Below are 19,408 nucleotides of genomic sequence, written 5' to 3' on the forward strand. Positions count from 1 at the left end.
ACTGAAAATGACCATGTGATATGACTGGATATGACCACTTAACTTATTAAGACTGACCACTCGGTATGACCACTTAATAGGACAGAATATGGCCATTCAATAGGACAATATGGCCACTTAATATGTAATGTAGTCATAGCCGAATGCATGTATTTTTCATAGCTAGTGAACTGTGATTATATTTAAATATGAAATTAGCAGGTTTAGGAAAAAATACTAACTAGGCCGATGCAATAAGGTTATTAATTATTCCATTACATAATAACTTTGAAACACACTTAAATTGCACTTGCTTGTCTTGTTGTAGATCTGCGCGTTGGAAGGTCAAGTAAGGGAATATAATTCTCAATTGGACATTTCAAGAAGTGCTGCCAACAGAAGCACATCTGATGTAAGTACAATCTGCCTCCTATAAAGCTCTGTCTACACTATCAAATGTTATGTGATGTGCCCATATATGAACATGACGATATACTACCATATTTGAGCCTATAACTACCATATTTGGTCACACCACACTTTTTTTTGTCACACTAGTTTGATAGTGTAGACAGAGCTTTATACTTCTGACTCGGGTTTAAGCCCATCGTGATGTTTGTGGGCTTATACACCCCTCTAGCAGATAAATCACTTTGTATAAACATTTTGTGGTAGTCTTGTGGCTAACATCATCATCTCAGCAGTATAAATGTGAACTATCATTTCATTTTTATTGACATGATGATGTCATATCACTACCATATTTGGGTATACCACACCATTAACGTCATATTTACTCTTTAATAATGATAGCTGTTATCGTTGCTGTATTCATATACATTAGCCTTAATAAGTCTTGGCCTAAGGGCATGTATGTCAGTTCATATCAGAGAGTTCATTACACTAATTGGTAGATGTTTCAAGGATATGTCTAGTTCAACTCCATTCAACAATTATCCACCTATCGCATTTAAAATGAAGGAATCTTAATTTAAGCTCTGTCTACACTATCAAACTATTTTGACAAAAAAAAGTGTGATGTGCCCAAATATGATAGTGATATGACATCGTCATGTCCATATATGGGCACATCACATCTTTTGTCACATAATTTTTGATAGTGTAATAGTACTGTAACTCAATATCATCACAAGATATAACACATCCACATTTGTCATCAGGTTTCTCATTTGGAACGAAGAAATCAGACATTAGAAAAAGAATTAAAACAATCTCAAGACCACAGACGGAAAGCTGTTGAAGAGGTGAGATTAAATTGTAATATAATATTAGTGAGGACACATGATTCTATTTAATACTGACCTAGTATATAATGCCTATTAAAACTTAAGCTCTGTCTGCACTATCAAATGTTAAGTAACAAAAAATTTGATTTGCTCATAGATTGACATGATGACGTCATATCACTACGATATTTGGACACATCACACTTTTTTTGTCAAATTTGTTTGATAGTGTAGACAGAGCTTGACTCTATTCGGCCAATTTCATTGGGCTAGTAATCTGCTACATATCCATGCTCTATTTGGCTGCTGTTAGGCTGGTCAAAATCTCCCCAGGTTAATTTGCATTAATATTTTATGACTTGCAGAGTATAAATGTTATTTTTATTCTAGATTGGACATTTACAAAGTAGGCTGACTGACTGTCAAATGTCTTCCCAAGATCATCATCAAATTCTTAAAATGGAGGTATGTCAAGAATTTGATTAATTAGAATTATTATAATAATATTTTTAATTCAATTTATAAATTTACAACAATTAAGAGGAGAGAATATGTATAAAAAAAATTGACTTGAACCAAGACACTCCTGTGCTTGATGTGCACTACCATTAGACCACAGGAACCTCCATGCTGCAGTATGTTAAAGCTCTGTCTACACTACCAAACTTTATGTGACAAAAAATTGTGATGTACCAATATATGGACATGATGATGTTATATCACTACCGTATTTAAGTTATATAACAAGTTTGATAGTGTAGACAGAGCTTTAATCTGATTGGATAGAGTATAGAACTATTTCCTAATTATATATAAAACTGAAGAGGTTAAATATTTATTTTTTTACAGCTTATTAGACGCGATGAAACGATTCAAAAGTTACGCAAAGAAGTCTTAAACCTTCAGCAACGTAACGACAATATGCAACACGAGGTGATTCATTTGTTAACTATTGTGAAAAACAACTTGTTGGTTCTAAACTTTAATAAATAATATTACTTCTTTCACTTAAGCTCTGTCTACACTATCAAACTTTATATGACAAAAAAATGTGATGTATCCATAATATGGACATGATGATGTCATATCACTACTATATTTGTGCATATCACCATCAGATATGGGCATATCACACTTTTTTGACTTATAAAGTTTGATAGTGTAGACAGAGCTTTAGGCCAATCCCTATTTATAAGAATCTGTGTTGGGTCTCAAAGGTGTCCCTAATAGAGGCATTAACACTTGGTATAACTATTTTCAGATTGATAAAACCGAAAGAAAAGCTACTCAGTTACAAGAATCACTTCAGGAATTGACATCAAAGGTAAGAAGAACTTGTCAGCAAAATGAAAGAAACCAGTTTGATTAGGCTCTTTCTACACTATTGAACTATTTTTAAAAACTGTATGTATCCAAATGTTGTAGTAATATACCCAAATATGGTAGTGATATGACATCATCATATCCATATATGGGCACATCACATTTTTTTTCAAACACTTCCATTTACATTTTTTTTTTATTCAGAACTCTGAAAAAGACATAAAATTAAGTCAACTAGAAAAAGACATTCAAAATATGAAAGTGAAATATGAAACGTCGGTAAAAGAATTAAGTTCGAGTGAAAAAACTCTTCAGACGGTCCAATCTGAGATTTACGATCTGCGCCGCAAAGAACCTCAACTGTCGTCACACGTACTAGAACTGCAACGAGTGGTGGAGATGCTGCAGACAGAGAAGAAGGACGAAAGAATTGCATTGACTGCGGAGGTCAGTATTTTTTCTTTTCTCCAAAATTAAATGAAATTTTACTATATAAAGCTCTGTTTACACTATCAAACTTTATGTGACAAAAAAATGTATAGAGTATATATATAGGTATGTCACTACCATATTTGGACACACCACACTTTTCTTTTAAAACTAGTTTAATGATGAAGACAGAGCTTTATATTATTGATACTTTTTTATATGATGGACTTACATAATTTAATTTTGTTTTACATTTGATCATAAATAAGTAAGCAATTATGTTATGTTTAAATACAGTATTAGTATGTTATATTAGTAATACTTTTGTTATATGGTAGACCTATATAAAGTAAACAGTCGTGTAAAAATATTCTACTGCAGTAACTGTATTTTTTACTGCAGTAATGTGTGAAATGATTCTCTTCAATGTTTGTGAGGCAATAACTGCAATTTAGAAAAAAAAAATTGCTAAATAATTGCATACATTTTTAAAGAGTGCACATAAAAATTACATTTTTTTTTAAACCGTTGCATGTATATTTCATATTAGCAATTCAAAAATAAATCATAAATTCTATGAAATAAAAATATAATCCAAATGTGTTTATTTTAAATTTGCATGGATATGTGTTTTGGTTGAACGTTGGAATTACTTATGGTAAGAAAATCAGTTAAGTTTTAAATACCTTCCCTGAAATGCTTATTTACTAATCTCTAGTTTTAAATGTAATACATTTACTAAAAATATTTTGTTTGATTCCTAAAGTTCTGTGTACACTATCAAACTTCATTAAAAAATGTGATGTGCCCATATATGGACACGATGATGTCATACCACTACCATATTTAAGCATATCACAACCATATTTGGGCACGTCACACTTTTTTGTCAAACTAGTTTGATAGTGTAGACAGAGATTTGAACATATTTGCTAATACTTTAATCAAATTAAAATGCTTTTTTGGCTTATCTATGACTTAACCATTGTTACACATGCTTGGTACACCAAATGCCTTATATTGGATTTTAGTTTACATTTTACTTGATTATAGCCAAGTGGAATTGTTTATTCAAACTAACCTAGTGAATGATGCTATAGCTAACTATATAATAACCATTTTCTTGAATTAATCTTGTGTTTGCTAATAAATCTGCTTTTTTATGTAGTAATATTTAAAGTTGCTTCTAAAGCAAATAACAAAAAAAATGATCATAACTAACGATATAGTAACTAAACAAATATGTATTGTAATACAGCCGACTCTCTCAATCCGGAACTCTTTAAACAACCAGAAATACAAAAAGATTGATTAAAAAAAATCATATTGTATTAACAAAAAAATTGTCAGAAATTTTTATGAAATATAAAAAAAATCATTTGGAAAAAACATATTTTGTAAAAAATAGGAAATCATAAAAATGTTTTAAACATATATTGTCAGAAATAGCAAATATAAAAAACATCCTGATACTGTGTTATACATTAGATTATAAAGATATTAACAGAAATAGGAAACTAAAGTAGAACACATTTATTACCATAATTATGCTTTTATTGAAAAAACATAATACATGCCATAAAGTGTATTGTATGTTGAAATGAAAACATAATACATGCCATAATGTGTATTGTATGTTGAAATGAAAACATAATACATGCCATAATGTGTATTGTATGTTGAAATGAAAACATAATACATGCCATAATGTGTATTGTATGTTGAAATGAAAACATAATACATGCCATAATGTGTATTGTATGTTGAAATGAAAACATAATACATGCCATAATGTGTATTGTATGTTGAAATGAAAACATAATACATGCCATAAAGTGTATTGTATGTTGAAATGAAAACATAATACATGCCATAATGTGTATTGTATGTTGAAATGAAAACATAATACATGCCATAATGTGTATTGTATGTTGAAATGAAAACATAATACATGCCATAATGTGTATTGTATGTTGAAATGAAAACATAATACATGCCATAAAGTGTATTGTATGTTGAAATGAAAACATAATACATGCCATAATGTGTATTGTATGTTGAAATGAAAACATAATACATGCCATAATGTGTATTGTATGTTGAAATGAAAACGTAATAAAATTTGTAATAAACAGGAAATGGAAATAGGTCATATTTAATGAAAATAGGTCATATTTAAAGAAAACTTGTTATAAATATATTCTAAGCTTTCAATTAACAAAAATAAAAATGAGTCAATAACAATACTATAATAACACTATCAATCTAGTTTGCCAAAAAAGTGTGATGTGCCCAAATATGGTAGTGATGTGCACAAATATGGTAGTGATGTGCCCAAATATGGTAGTGATGTGCCCAAATATGGTAGTGATGTGCCCAAATATGGTAGTGATATGCCCAAATATGGTAGTGATATGACATCATCATGTCCATATATGGGCAAATCACATTTGTTTTTGTCACATAAAGTTTGATAGTGTAGGCAGAGCTTTATTTAATCATTTGTTTCCCAACCAACAATGAATTAAAGGTTTAGAGGTTTAGTACAGACAAATCACACACATAAAAAAAACCTTGACAAATATATTACGTTTTGATATTATTGAAATAGACTTACACACACAAGCACAAAATCTATAAGATTAACACATAATATACTAATATATACAAACCTATATATATATATATAACAAATTCTCTTATATTATTTTATGTATGGAATTTTCATATTATTTTGCATGTGGCCATAAATCATCTAGCATTATATTTCTCATAAATTGAGGAATACAGACAAATCCATAGTTTCATAATATAACATTTTAACATTAAAATCAAAACAAAGAAACTAAATTTGTTTTGACAGATTTTTATTCTTGTCAAATCTCCTGATTATAATTTTAAAAAGAAATTGTTTTATTAAGGTTGCTCAGAGACACGATGAAGTGGTCAGATTAAAGTCAGACATCTTAATAATCGAGAAAAAGCTACGAGATAGTTACAGCCAGGTACAACACAGAGGAGAAGTAATACAACAACTCAGGACAGACATCAAGCAGAATGCTGAACAGGTAAAGGTCATTTGGAGGTCATAGTTTAAAGTTCATACTTTAAAGTTCAAATGTCAATATATATTGATATACTAAATTTTTTTTATATTTAGATTTCAACAGCAAAACAGAAAGACGAAGTACATCAAACAATTGTAAAGTCTTATGAGGAAAAAGTAAATAATATTTGTTTTCCAATCTTATTGTTTTAATTTTTTAAACCTTTTGCTACAAAAACCAATGCTACATACATACTGTTTGTTATAAATCATACATATGTACTGTACATACATTATGGAGTTTATGCATTTATCAATTTTAATGTTGCCTCACCATTCTATTAAGCAAAAAAATACATCTGTAATTCCTATTCTTGAATATCAAGCATAAAGTTGCACCAAAAAGACAGATCTTTACCATGCTTTCAACCTCTGCATTTTATTCATTTTCATGTGCGTAAATCATCTCGCTTTGATAGGTACGTGACCTGAGTGATAAACTCGAAGCGATGCAACGTAGCAGTAGTCAAGGGTCAGCGCAATTGAAAGCTGATTTAACAGAGCGGGATGTGTTGGTTCAAAATCTTAAAAGAGATGCGATGTCATTGCAACAGAAACTGTCACATGTTCAAGCACAAGTATATCACCTTGTTCATTTTGTCATTTGTCATCATACATTATTTTTGATGATTTATTCTTTATACTGGGTAACCTCTTCAGTAAAAAAACTGTTCTCCCAGAAGGCCCAGTAAATACATTGTTACAATTATAAATAGATGATTCACCCGGTTAGATCAAGACACAACTTTGCGCTGATTACTAGCTGCATTTAATAGCAGTTATGTTTCCATACATGTTTGATTAAAAAAATGACCGGGGTAATAATGTGAAGCTGCTTGGAAGAATTGTACAATAAACTCTATATAACAAATATTATTATTTATTATTATGTCTAGTTTTTTCTGATTTCCGAATTCTGTTGATGTACTAATAAGTAAAAATATAAACAAACACATCAATTTTAAATGTTATGTTACCATAGATACAGAAACGCGATGAGATGATAGAGAAGCTGCAACAACTACAGCAAGAAAACCAAGGAGAGGTGAGTAGACGAGAGAAAGCCATTCAGAAATTGGAAGTTGATCTGATGGCAGCACAAGAGGAACACCGCAGGACAACAGAAGAGGTAAATTGAGTGTTCAGCTCTGTCTACACTATCAAACTTTATGTGATGTGCCCACATTTTTTTGTCACATATAATAATATAATAAATAATCCAATAACCAACATACACTTAAAAACAAATACATTTTTCTATTCAGGTCAACAGGTTGACAGCAAAATATTCCCGCTTAGAAAATGAATTGGATAAATCGCATAAAAGTTACAAAGATGTTGTTGAAGAGAACGGACGTTTGTCAGCTCGCGTGCAGGCCATGCAGTTGACTGCTTCTAGCGAAACGGACATGTTGACATCAGAAGTGAGCAAGCGACAGGAGATGTTGGAAGGCGCTCGAGTGGAACAGGTTGCGCTACGAGACCAGCTTACTTTGACCGAAGATAAGCTTACACAAAGAGTAAGTTAAGTTACTTACACTTAAGTTAAGTCATGTAACTAAACTTAAGCTTTGTCTACACTAACCAAACTTGATGTGACAAAAAAATGTGATGTGCCCATTTATAGACACGATGATGTTATATCACTACCATATTTTGGCACATCAAATTTTTTAAACTAATAATGTAGATAAAGCTTGTCTAGACTATCAAACTAGATTGGCAGAAAAAGTGTGATATGCCCAAATATGGTAGTAATATAACATCATCATGTACCATAATATATGGGCACATCACACTTTTTTTGTCTAATAATGTTTGATAGTGTAGACAGAGGTTTAGTTTTAGCACAATTGTAGGATTGCTTAATCTTTTGTTTATGGATCAAACTAATTGAATGATTATATTGTTTTTATTAATATTTTCTATTTAAGATAAGAGAGCTTGATCATGCTCAGCACCAAAACAGAGATCTAACAAAAGAGCTAGAACAGACGAAATCAAATTTGATATCCAATCAAAGACAGCTGCAAGAGATTGATGACAAACACTTCAACATTAAAGAAGAGGTAGACTACACTTATTGTGCCCAAGTGTGAACACAGCATTATGTAACTAACAATAACATAAGTATGTATGTGTGAAAGGTAGCTTAATATGAATATGTTGTATCTTTAGGTTGCTAGACTGGAGGATACGTGTAATACAATGAACAGAGAATTACAAGGCGCTCAAGCAAGGAATGATGAGTTACATCAAGAGGTAATTAATATCTTAGTGTCTATAACACTGCAGTTACTGCAGTAACTAGATTTCTTAAATAACATATTGTTTTGTTTAATGAAAAGGTTTATGAGTCGGTCATTGCAATAAACATTGTATGATTAGCTAATTGCTTAACATTTGCATAAACAGGTTAAAAGTAAACAAAATATAGTTACTGCAGTAACTCCAGTAATTGGAATGGTCCCATAATTATCTTGAGAAAGATCGTTTGACCAATGTGCTTTTACAATAAGTTAAGCTCTGTCTACACTATCAAACACAAAAAAGTGTGATGTGCCTAAACAAATTTGTGATATAGTGTAAACAGAGCTTTACGCAATCTTTGTAGAGAATCTGGCTTTCTTTCAATTTCTGTAAATTTCACTTTTGATTCTGGTCACATTTAAAACATAAAGTAATGCTCATATATTTGTGTGTAGTTACAACTAAAAAGTGAAGCTTTGGAAGATTACAAGTTTGACATGTCCACACAGAAGCAAGAACTCAAAGAACTCCTTTCAAAGGTAACTTACATATTACAAATCAACAAAATAATCATGTAAAAGTACAATGGAACCTCTCCTTTGTTTTATAACTATGTCCAACCTCTATTGAAAGGACACCTCTATTCAGAGGACACCTCTACAATATCCCCATTTTATAGCTAATTAAAGCTTTTTACCATCACTTCTGTGTACACTATTGTACATATTTATTTTTACAGGCTCATTAACTGAGTTCAAACTGTTAAGAGACTCCATTTAACATTACTATTTTCTACTCTCAACTTTGACCTTTAGATTGGAGAACGCGATAGCCTGTTGCAAAAGTTGGACAATGAGAATTCAAAACTCAAATCACGCAACCAAAGTCGCTCCTCTGAAGTAAGTTGACTTTTTATAATACAATCAATAATGCCAACTCTATTGACATCTTCAAGCAGTTGCTGAAAATCCATCTCTTTCGCAAAATGATGTAATTTCTACCTAGTTTGAGCCTTATGTTTGTAGTGCTTTAGACAAAAGACAATAATTATCATTATTAATAATTATCATTATTAATAATTATCATTATTAATAATTATCATTATTAATAATTTGTTATATTAGTATAAAACATTAAATACATACATTATATTTGTACATTGTAATGTCATTGGTTTGGTTTTAGAATCAAAGACAATCTGAGATGCTAAAGAAACTGGAAGACTCCTTGACAAAGGCACAGATGGATATGCAAGAGATGAGAAGAAGAAATGAAGATGAGGTTAGTGTTATTTATTATCTCATCATGTACTAACTTATTAGGTTATATGCATTATCATGCAATATAACCTTATTTGTATTATTATTTGTCTATTTTTGCCCAAAATATTGCCTGTACACCACTCAAATTTATAAGTCACAAAGTGCCTCGCTTGAATGAAATAAGTATGCTCTTAACTCTTTAAAAAATCCTGGCCCAATTTGTCAGGTTTTCGAATTTGGAAGTTTTAAGACATCAAGAAAAAATGTTATTTATTTTATTTTTATTGATTCGACTTCTCACTAACTCAGTTAGTGAAGGATCTGGACCAACAGGTGGTAAACACCTCTAAAACGGTCCAGTCCCAATTTGCACAGTGGCTGTGTTGATTTTGGAAGAGCAGACATGATGACTGGCTATATAATTTTTTTTATTAAACTACTGTTTTCTTTCTTACATGCTTCCAATAATGTTATTCGATTACTAACATTGTAAAAACATTTAATTCTATTTTGTTATGCCTTTTTGTGCTTGAAAATCTCACATCATCTCATATTATATCTCGCACTATATTATTCATTGTCTAATTGTCTCAATTTATCATCTCATCTCGCAATCATTATCACATTAATTAATATCTCACTCCAACACATACCACATTAACGTGGCACATTTTGCATTTTTATCATCTTGGCAACTTAACTTTACTCATCTAACATTCAATCTCATTAAATATTTTTACATGTAACTTTGTCAATTTTAATTTGAAATTCAGAAAAACAAAGTTCTGTTAAAACTAGCAAAACAACTTAACACGTCTAAAGAATTTGACAACAATCAGAGGCCTGTAAATAAGCAAATTGCACTCGCATCATATTTCTCAACGGAAGTTTAATAAAGCCGCTACTGTCGCAATGTTGAATGTTTAATCCCAAAACTGTCTATAAAATGAAAACTGTGCACTCCAATTGAATGAACACCATGTACAGTAGTACACATCCACTAGTTGCTTTGGTACCAGCTAAACACTTGACTCATATGTATTACCTAATTCTCTATGATGTTATGCACTATATAAAGGAGGATAGACACATGTGTACAGTCTAGCACCGATTCTCTGTGATGCTATGAAATATATGAATGAGAACAGGCACCTATGTGCAGTGTAGCACCCAATTCTCAGTGATGTTATGAAATATAATATAAAGAAGGATGTAGTAGCACAGTGATGTAAATAAGGGTAGAAAAAAAACTATGTATATGGTATGCCCATATGATGGTGAATATATCTGACACAAAGATGGTTGGTTAAATGTTTTATAATTTTCTGGCTGCATATTCTGTTACAACTTGTCTTCATGTATTTGTATGTTCCTATACATAGCACAAATAATTCACCACAAAAAGGGTTAAACTTAATTATTTTTTTCACATTGCAAACATTTCATTTTCAACTTTTTTTCACTATTATTTAGGTTTGAATTTTTAACTTGATGGTGTAAAAATACTTGTGTGTGGTTGTTGAAACAATAAAAAAAAGAAATAAACTTTAAAATTGTCAGTCTTTTTATTTTCATTTGTAGAGAAATGGTTTAAGCGAGAGTAATAATCAAACCTAAAAAACAAGATAATAAAATCCGGAAAATTTTTTTCAGGCTAGAGGAATCAACAATAATATTTATATTTATTAATTTGTAAATGCGGTTTATATTAATCAGTTTTTTTTTATAATTTTTTTTGTAGATTTCCCATAGGGACGATAGTATCGCCCAACTAAGAGAAGAATTAATGGAATCACAACAACAATATACAGCTTGCTATGATGAGGTAATTCACCAGTTTTTTCAGCTCATAAACTTTTTTATAAAACTAGACTTGAAGCTCATGTGTTATTAAAACCTTGATGGACATTTAGTAAAAAGAACAACATTCTCGTGGGAAAACATTTTTTTCCATTCAGTCATTTTTGGTTTGAGATTTGAGTGATTTTTAATATTTTTAGTTATTGAAACTTGAGGAAGTGATTGAAACTCTGAAAGTTGAAAATTCCAAGTTAAGTCAGTTATCAAGAGATTCCAGCGAACAAGGAAAACAACTGATAGACAAGCTATCGGGCACTGAGTTAAACTTGGCAATCAGCCAAGAAAAGCACCGAACATGTCAGCATGAGGTGAGCCAACGTGATCAGGTGATCTTAAAGTTGTCAACAGAGTTAGACACAGCACAGCAACAATATCATGGCACAGTTGAAGAAGTAAGTATTTTACATTTTTTAATGTCTGTCTGCCCTATCAAACTTTATGTAACAAAAAATGTAACCCCATATATGGACATGATGATGTCATACAACTACCATATGTGGGTATATCACTACCATATTTGGGCACATCACACTTTTTTGATAGTGTATACAGAGCTTTTGAGGAATGTCATATCACTACCATATTTGTGCACATCACTACCATATTTGTGCACATCACTACCATATTTGTGCACATCACTACCATATTTGTGCACATCACTACCATATTTGTGCACATCACTACCATATTTGTGCACATCACTACCATATTTGTGCACATCACTACCATATTTGTGCAAATCACTACCATATTTGTGCACATCACTACCATATTTGTGCACATCACTACCATATTTGTGCACATCACTACCATATTTGGGCACATCACTACCATATTTGTGCACATCACTACCATATTTGTGCACATCACTACCATATTTGGGCACATCACTACCATATTTGTGCACATCACTACCATATTTGGGCACATCACTACCATATTTGTGCACATCACTACCATATTTAATGCATTTTATAGTATAGTGTATGAACATATCAACACAATGAATTGAATATTTTCAATTCTTTCAGTGTTCCAGTCAACAGCAACAGTTGTCGCATCTTCATATGAAATTAAGAGATTCTGAAAATGATCAAAAATTACTTCAAGAGTTGGCAGATGAAAGGCATAAAAAGGTAAATTAAAGTATTTCTTTTTTAAACAACATTTATATCCTCGTTTTTGCTTGGCATTTATTTATTCACTGAAGCTCTGTCTACACTATCAAACTAGTTTGACCAAAAAAAGTGATGTGCCAAATAAACTAGTGATATGCCCGAATATGGTAGTGATATGACATCATCATGTCCATATTTTGGCACATCACATTGTTTTTGTCACATAAAGTTTGATAGTGTAAACAGAGCTTAAGACTTTAATGTCTTTTTTATTTCTAGATATTATCCTGTGAAAGAACCATTTACCGTCTCCAAGAAGATCTGAAAGAGCATCAACATGAGAATCAGAATCTTGTCAGCAAGATCCAGGAGGTCGAAAGACATCTGGAGAGCGAGAAACAACTCCGAGCTGACGATGTTGAGCAATGCCGAAGCGAGATGGATGAGCTTCGCAGCCAACTGGTTGACGTCAATACTCAACTGGATGAGAAGGAAAGGGTGCAATTGAAGTTTAAAGATGAGAATTGTGGATTAAAAGATGAAAGAGAAGAGTCGCAGCATTTGATTCATTTGTTGAGGCAACAGGTGAGATTCTCTTCTTCATTAAAATACTTTTTCCTCTTGAAAAATCTTGTCTAACTCTAAAGCTCTGACTACACTATCAAACCTTATGTGGAAAAAATGTGATGTGCCTATATATGGACACAATGATGTCATATCACTACCATATTTAGGAATATTGCTACCATATTTGGGCACAGACAGAGCTTTTCAGTTGTGTGGTTTAGATCGATTGCATACCATCGGTCTATATTATTGAATAATTATTATCTTTTACTACACGGAAACGGAATTAAATGGAGAAAATTCTGTGTATTGGAAGAAGTGACCAGTGGCCGTATTCACCATTCACTGATGTGAAGAGAAAAAGTATACATGAAACATTCAGTTTACACTGATCCTCCTTTGCATTACTTTAATTATTGACCTATTGTTTACATTGTTTCTATGTCAGGTTTCAGACTCAAAGATTAACATCCAGCAGCAGGAAGATAGCCATGCTAGAGTAGTATCAAACGTTGATCACCTCAAAGAAGAGCTTAGAGCGAGCAAAACAGAGCTTCAGAAACAAACATCTGAGCATGCTCGATATAAGGATCGAGCGGATCAACTTGCGACTCAGTTGCAACGAGTGGAAGCTAACTCGACTAAGACGGTGAAAAACCTTGAGGAGCAGGTGCTTACGATCTCTTCTAAGGTAAAGCCCTGTTCACACTTGCAGTTGGAGTCCCACACTTTAAAGCCTTGTTCACACAGGTCCTTCACCCCTCTGCATTTAGTGAGTGTTAATGCAGTAATTATGTGCGGTGTACATTACATGTTCAAAATGTTATTATATATTTTATATCTGGGCATATCACTACCGTATTTAGGCACATCACACCTTTTTGTCAAATTAGTTTGATAGTGCAGACAGAGCTTTATGATTCAAATGTTCTTGTAGGTACATGGACGAGAGGAAGCCTTGCAGAGGTTGCAGCATGAGTACGCAAAAATGGAACATCAATTAGAAGAACAAACCGATAAGAACAACCAAGCCCAGCAATTGATAGCCTCCCTCACAGATGAGATCAAACAGTATCATGAAGAGTTAGAAAGTAAAAGAGAAGACATTCTGGGTTTGGAGTCTACCGTAACTAACCTAAAGAGGGAGCTGTTGAAAAGACAACAAGAGGTAAGGAATACAGTAGTTTTTTTAAAGAGGTACTTTTTTGTCACATAGTCAAATAAATATAACAAACAATACTATTTGTATTTATATATATATTATATTTATATAATTATGATATTATTTATTGTATTTAGGGAGAAGCTCAGGAAGATAAATTGAGGAAATTGGAAACAGATTTTGTGTCTTATCAAGACAGCCATCGCTGTACAAACCAAGAGGTAAAAGATAGTAGGCCTATTATCAATTTATTGTATGCACTGTCTATTTCAATGTCATGTGAAAGCAACAAGTAAGGCATTGAATCATAAACAGTGGCGGATCCAGGATTTTGAAATAGGGGGCCAAAGCCTAAAAGTAGTCAAATGAAGGGCTGAGCTTAATTTGATGTCCTATCTTTTGCATTACAATTTGCATAATTTAGAGAGTGGCCAGCTGGGACCCCACTTGGATCCACCCCTGATAACCATTGTTTAGACATGGCACATAAAGCTCCTATAGTGGTTTGTAACCATGTGAAGATTTTTGACATGCTGCAGTCTAAGGGGAAAACAATTGTCAAAAATGATTTTCTAAATTGATTGAATACATAAATACATAAAAATGAATAATATACAATTAATGTTTAGTTTTCACATGTTCTTTATATTCAATTTCAATAGGTTGATAGTCGTGATCGTGATATTGAGAATTTAAACACCGAAATCTATGCATACCAGGAACAGGCGTCGGCTCAAGAAGCTGAACTGAAGGAATTGCGAGTAAAATGTCAAGACTTTGAGCGAGCGTTAGCCTCTGTGAAGGAGCAACGTAATAGTGCCGCTAAAGAAGTTAAGAGGCTGGAGCAGAGTCTGCAACAAGTTCAGCAGAATGTGACATCATCAAAGCAGAAATATAAAGCTGAGGTAAGTTTGTTTGTGAACTTGAAATTGTTCACGGTTTTTTTGTCTTCTATCTTCTTAGTTTATTCATAAAAACATATAATATATGAAGCTCTGTCTACACTATCAAACTAGTTTGTGATGTGCCCATATATGGTAGTGATATGACATCATCATGTCCATATATGGGCACATCACTATTTTTTGTCAATTTGATAGTGTAGACAGAGCTTTGAAAAAGCATGTATTTTGTTTAATTTTAGTTGATGCGATCAGAGGAACAAGCAAAGAGATTGAAGGAAGAAACGAGTGATTTACAGAAACAAAAAGACTTAATGAAAGCTGAGCTGTCTGCCAAAGATGAACAGTTACAAAGAAAGCAGCAGGAGATACTGAAGATGAAAAGCCAAGCCGCTGCCAAAGTGGATGAGGTATTATTTTAATATATATCTCTTTTGCCCACTCCCAACTCATCTCATTGTTTGCAATCTGTGTACCAAAGAATATTGATGCAGGTTGTTGAGATTCTGTGGTCGTATTCACCATTCACACTTTAGGGAAATACTTTAAATTAACTGAAACACTTACTATTTAAAGGAATTATCTCACTTAAATGTGATTGGTGAATACGAACACTGATTCTGACTGGGATTTTTTAGATATTGATAAAGTTACTATTTGTCACCTATTGGAATTATTGGCGAAATAATACATTCTCTCTGTTTTCAGATTGAGCATCTAGAGGCCAGAATTCAAACAGCTCAGATAGAGATTAGAGAACTACAAACAATTGCAAGACAATTGGAGAATGAGAAGGAAGCAGTAGAGGTGTCATTGAAACAGTTGGAGGAAGACTTATCAGAGGCATCACATCAATACAGAAATGCTGCACAAGAGGTATATTAAGCTCTGTCTACACTATCAAACTTTATGTGACAAAAAATGTGAACATATATGGACATGATGATGTCATATCACTACCATATTTGAGCACATCACACATTTTTTGTCAAACTAGTTTGATAATGTAGACAAAGCTTTAGAGATAAGGATAACACAGTCTGTTTTTAGAAGACTATTATTAGTTAAATAGTAGGATAATTATATAGTAAGAAGCTTTCTAAGAACTAGTTAAATGCAGAGAAATGTTTAGCGGATTCTAGTCCAGGTAACCACAAACTATGATCGACCTTTCAGGGAGTTTCCAGTTTTAGAGAGTAGTTTCAGGAACTAGTTACATCATGTTTAATTCATTTTTTAGTGGATTCTAGTCCAGACGACCACAATGTAATAGTTTGAGACCTTTATCTTTTGTGGAGTTTTCCAGTTTTTAAAGAGTCTGGCTTCAGAAGAGTTGATTGGAACCTTTTTTTTTTATTACAGCTTGCTCACCATGAAGAGAAGCTTATGCTAATGGAGAACAGTCTGCAGACGACACAAGAACAATTAAGTAGTAATGTCTCGCAGGTTGTCCGTCACGAACAATCAAACAAACGTCTACAAACCGAGTTGATGTCTAACAAGAAGAAGGTCGAGGATCAAGAAACTAAGTTGAATGAGCAAAAGCAGTTGATGGAACGGTTGAAGAAAGAGTTAAATGAAACACAGGTTGAGCTTGAGGGAACTAAAGAAGCGATGGTGAAGAATCGGCAGGATTTAAGTGCTTTGGACGGCCAGTACCGTGATGCAATGGAACAAAATAGAATGATACAATCCAAGGTTTGTTCCATTTACACCTTGTAAATTATTTATTCGCAGTCAAACACCAAAAACGTTGTACATGATGATAGGTCCTATTTGCCCCTTATTTACATAATGTACAATAAAAACGGACAGTGATTATACCTATGATTTTGAGTATCTTAAGCTCTGTCTACACTATCAAACTGTATGTGACAAAACAAATGTGGTGTGCCTATATATGGACATGATGATGTCATCAATCAATTTTGTGTGTGATATGTTGCAGCTTGAGAATGAACGACAAAACATGGAACGTGCACGAGAAGAGTTACAGTATGAGAGGCTACAGGGGCAAGAAGCAGCGTTACAGTTGAAGAACTCCAAAAAACAAATAGCAGAAATTGAACAAGAAATGAATACAAATAAACAGTACTATAAAGCAGACAAGAACAAGGTTAGTTTGATCCATACAACTATATTTTAATCTACGTGGGACAAGCACACGATTTTCCGCTTACAGTTACTGCTCTTCTGTGTGAATTGGTCTTTAAGCTCACCCTCGGTTATTAGCCTTATTTTTTATAAACCAAATCGTTTATCCATAAAGGCTACATTCTTAGTTATACGCCCATTTCCTAGAATATTACTTTCTTTTGTCCATAAATTTTATTTTTAGCTAAATGAGTTGGAGACACTCACGAGTCAGCTACAATCTGAGTTAGACTCTGCCCACCAGAGGCTAACACTGACAAAGCAGGAGTTAGCAGAGAGAGATAACCAGTTAAGAGTTGCTAGAAAGAGCCTAGACTCTGTGCAATCAGCCTCCCAGAAGCATACCTCAGAGATAGCCAAGTATGATGAGTTGATTAATCATTTTCAGTTAGAGGCTGAGGAGAAAGAGGAAGTGATCAGGAATTCAAACCGACAGGTACTAACAAATATATCATGCATTGTGTCTCTGTAATGTTACTGACGAAATATATTCACTTCATCCTAAAATCTGTATTTAAAATTTGTCAGGAGCCTGATCACCCTCTAAATAAATTCTTTAAGCTTAGCCAAACTGGTAGACTGATCACTCTGAATCAAAACCTCAAACGCTGCCGACAAATATTTGTTTATAATTCATGTATTTAATAGCAAGTTTATAAGATCTCTTTAGATTCATTGGTTACAAGCTTTCTTTTTTCAATTCATTTTATAGTATGTAAATCAAAATTTAAACCAACTAAATATCATTGTACCTCGTTGTTAAAATGACAATAAATATATCGTACAATAAAGGCAAAATTTGATACAGCACTATATACACAACTAAATTTCTGTAAAATAATAATTTCAGTTGAATTGAACCATGGAGAAGATAAATAAATTAATTATTTCCTCTATGATTGAATTAATTCCTTCCTTAAATTCCTATTGATTAAAAATGAATGATTTATTTAACTTTCAGCTAGAAGAGTGTCGAATGCAGCTGGACAGTGTTCACAGGCAGCTAGCAGAGACTCAAGGCAAACAACAGGAAGCCATGCACCAGCTAGGTGATAGGGCTTCAGTAGCAGCTAAGGTCCAAGCTGAGCTTAACAAAGCTGACCAACAGAATCAGATACTTAGTCAACAAGTTAGTATAATCATTTTTGTTTTATGTGTTGTTCTGATTCTGTCCCATTTGTGGTGTTGTGGCTGGGTTCAAGTCCTGTCAGTGATCAGATTTTTTCTAATGACTTCCTAATTTATAACTCCACTCCCAAAGACTTTTAATAAGACTTTGTTTATGTAGAGCATCTTGTGTATATGTTTGTCTTGTAAAGAAGATTTTTTTTAACGAATAGTGAATGAATTTGCTTATGGTTATCTATATATAAATTTACGTAAGGGCAAAATTCGGTAAATCGCGCCTTACTTCTAGAATTTTCACTCGATGGTATGTAAAGTTGGTTCGTACTTTCGGTACTGATTTTAACCGCCTGATGTAACCCTGTTTACTAATTAAATTGAGTTAGATAATTAGTTATTGACGATTAAAACGAATTTAGGTTCAAAGATTTGCCCCAAATAGGGGTGTTTTCCGATCGTGGTATACACTGTCTAATGGATGTCCATCTTGAAAAATACCTGCCAAAAAAATGCGAGGAGGCTTCGCATTTTTCTATCTCCTCCTACGATAATTGTTTTTAATAGCTGAAAACCGGTTGAACAGCTAGAGTACACCATCATAATGTTGAAGACAGGCCGATTTTCTTTAAAAAATACTATTTTGATAGATTTAATATACGATTATACAAATGTATTGATTTGCGATGAATGGAACATCCCAATCTCTCAGTCTGCCAGAGTTTGGTTTAACACAAGTACTGTAGGTAAATTTATGAGCCCTTGGTTTAACACATACGGTAGGTAAATATATGGGCCCTTTGAGAATAAACTTGCAATACTTTGACAATACTGTAAATACCTATTAACTATTTTTCATTTGAATCGAACATTTCTTACTGTGAATGTTCGTACTGTTAGATGTAATATAAAAATATATACAAATAA

At 32.7% G+C, this 19,408-nt stretch overlaps 2 protein-coding genes across 4 annotated transcripts in view; one reads left to right on the forward strand and one right to left on the reverse strand.

The window, feature by feature from the left end:
• LOC140056285 (succinate dehydrogenase [ubiquinone] cytochrome b small subunit A, mitochondrial-like) overlaps positions 1-19,408 on the reverse strand; it is a 69,764-nt gene that overhangs the window by 40,081 nt on the left and 10,275 nt on the right. The window lies entirely within an intron of this gene.
• The window catches only part of LOC140056280 (uncharacterized), a 31,735-nt gene that overhangs the window by 6,039 nt on the left and 6,288 nt on the right, over positions 1-19,408 (forward strand). For all 3 annotated transcript variants that reach the window (XM_072101601.1, XM_072101599.1, XM_072101600.1), the window contains 30 exons: positions 308-391; positions 1,161-1,244; positions 1,617-1,691; positions 2,076-2,159; positions 2,488-2,550; positions 2,754-2,996; positions 5,909-6,046; positions 6,139-6,201; positions 6,504-6,662; positions 7,067-7,213; positions 7,350-7,604; positions 8,019-8,153; positions 8,263-8,346; positions 8,790-8,873; positions 9,150-9,233; positions 9,520-9,615; positions 11,338-11,421; positions 11,597-11,848; positions 12,488-12,592; positions 12,854-13,159; positions 13,590-13,832; positions 14,079-14,309; positions 14,441-14,524; positions 14,966-15,208; positions 15,448-15,615; positions 15,914-16,081; positions 16,568-16,903; positions 17,154-17,321; positions 17,544-17,795; positions 18,321-18,488. In XM_072101601.1, coding sequence (XP_071957702.1) covers positions 308-391; positions 1,161-1,244; positions 1,617-1,691; positions 2,076-2,159; positions 2,488-2,550; positions 2,754-2,996; positions 5,909-6,046; positions 6,139-6,201; positions 6,504-6,662; positions 7,067-7,213; positions 7,350-7,604; positions 8,019-8,153; positions 8,263-8,346; positions 8,790-8,873; positions 9,150-9,233; positions 9,520-9,615; positions 11,338-11,421; positions 11,597-11,848; positions 12,488-12,592; positions 12,854-13,159; positions 13,590-13,832; positions 14,079-14,309; positions 14,441-14,524; positions 14,966-15,208; positions 15,448-15,615; positions 15,914-16,081; positions 16,568-16,903; positions 17,154-17,321; positions 17,544-17,795; positions 18,321-18,488 — 4,686 coding nt within the window. The remainder of the gene's footprint in view (positions 1-307; positions 392-1,160; positions 1,245-1,616; positions 1,692-2,075; positions 2,160-2,487; positions 2,551-2,753; positions 2,997-5,908; positions 6,047-6,138; positions 6,202-6,503; positions 6,663-7,066; positions 7,214-7,349; positions 7,605-8,018; positions 8,154-8,262; positions 8,347-8,789; positions 8,874-9,149; positions 9,234-9,519; positions 9,616-11,337; positions 11,422-11,596; positions 11,849-12,487; positions 12,593-12,853; positions 13,160-13,589; positions 13,833-14,078; positions 14,310-14,440; positions 14,525-14,965; positions 15,209-15,447; positions 15,616-15,913; positions 16,082-16,567; positions 16,904-17,153; positions 17,322-17,543; positions 17,796-18,320; positions 18,489-19,408) is intronic.

The sequence above is a fragment of the Antedon mediterranea genome, chromosome 8, assembly GCF_964355755.1.
Source record: "Antedon mediterranea chromosome 8, ecAntMedi1.1, whole genome shotgun sequence".
Lineage (NCBI taxonomy): Eukaryota > Metazoa > Echinodermata > Crinoidea > Comatulida > Antedonidae > Antedon > Antedon mediterranea.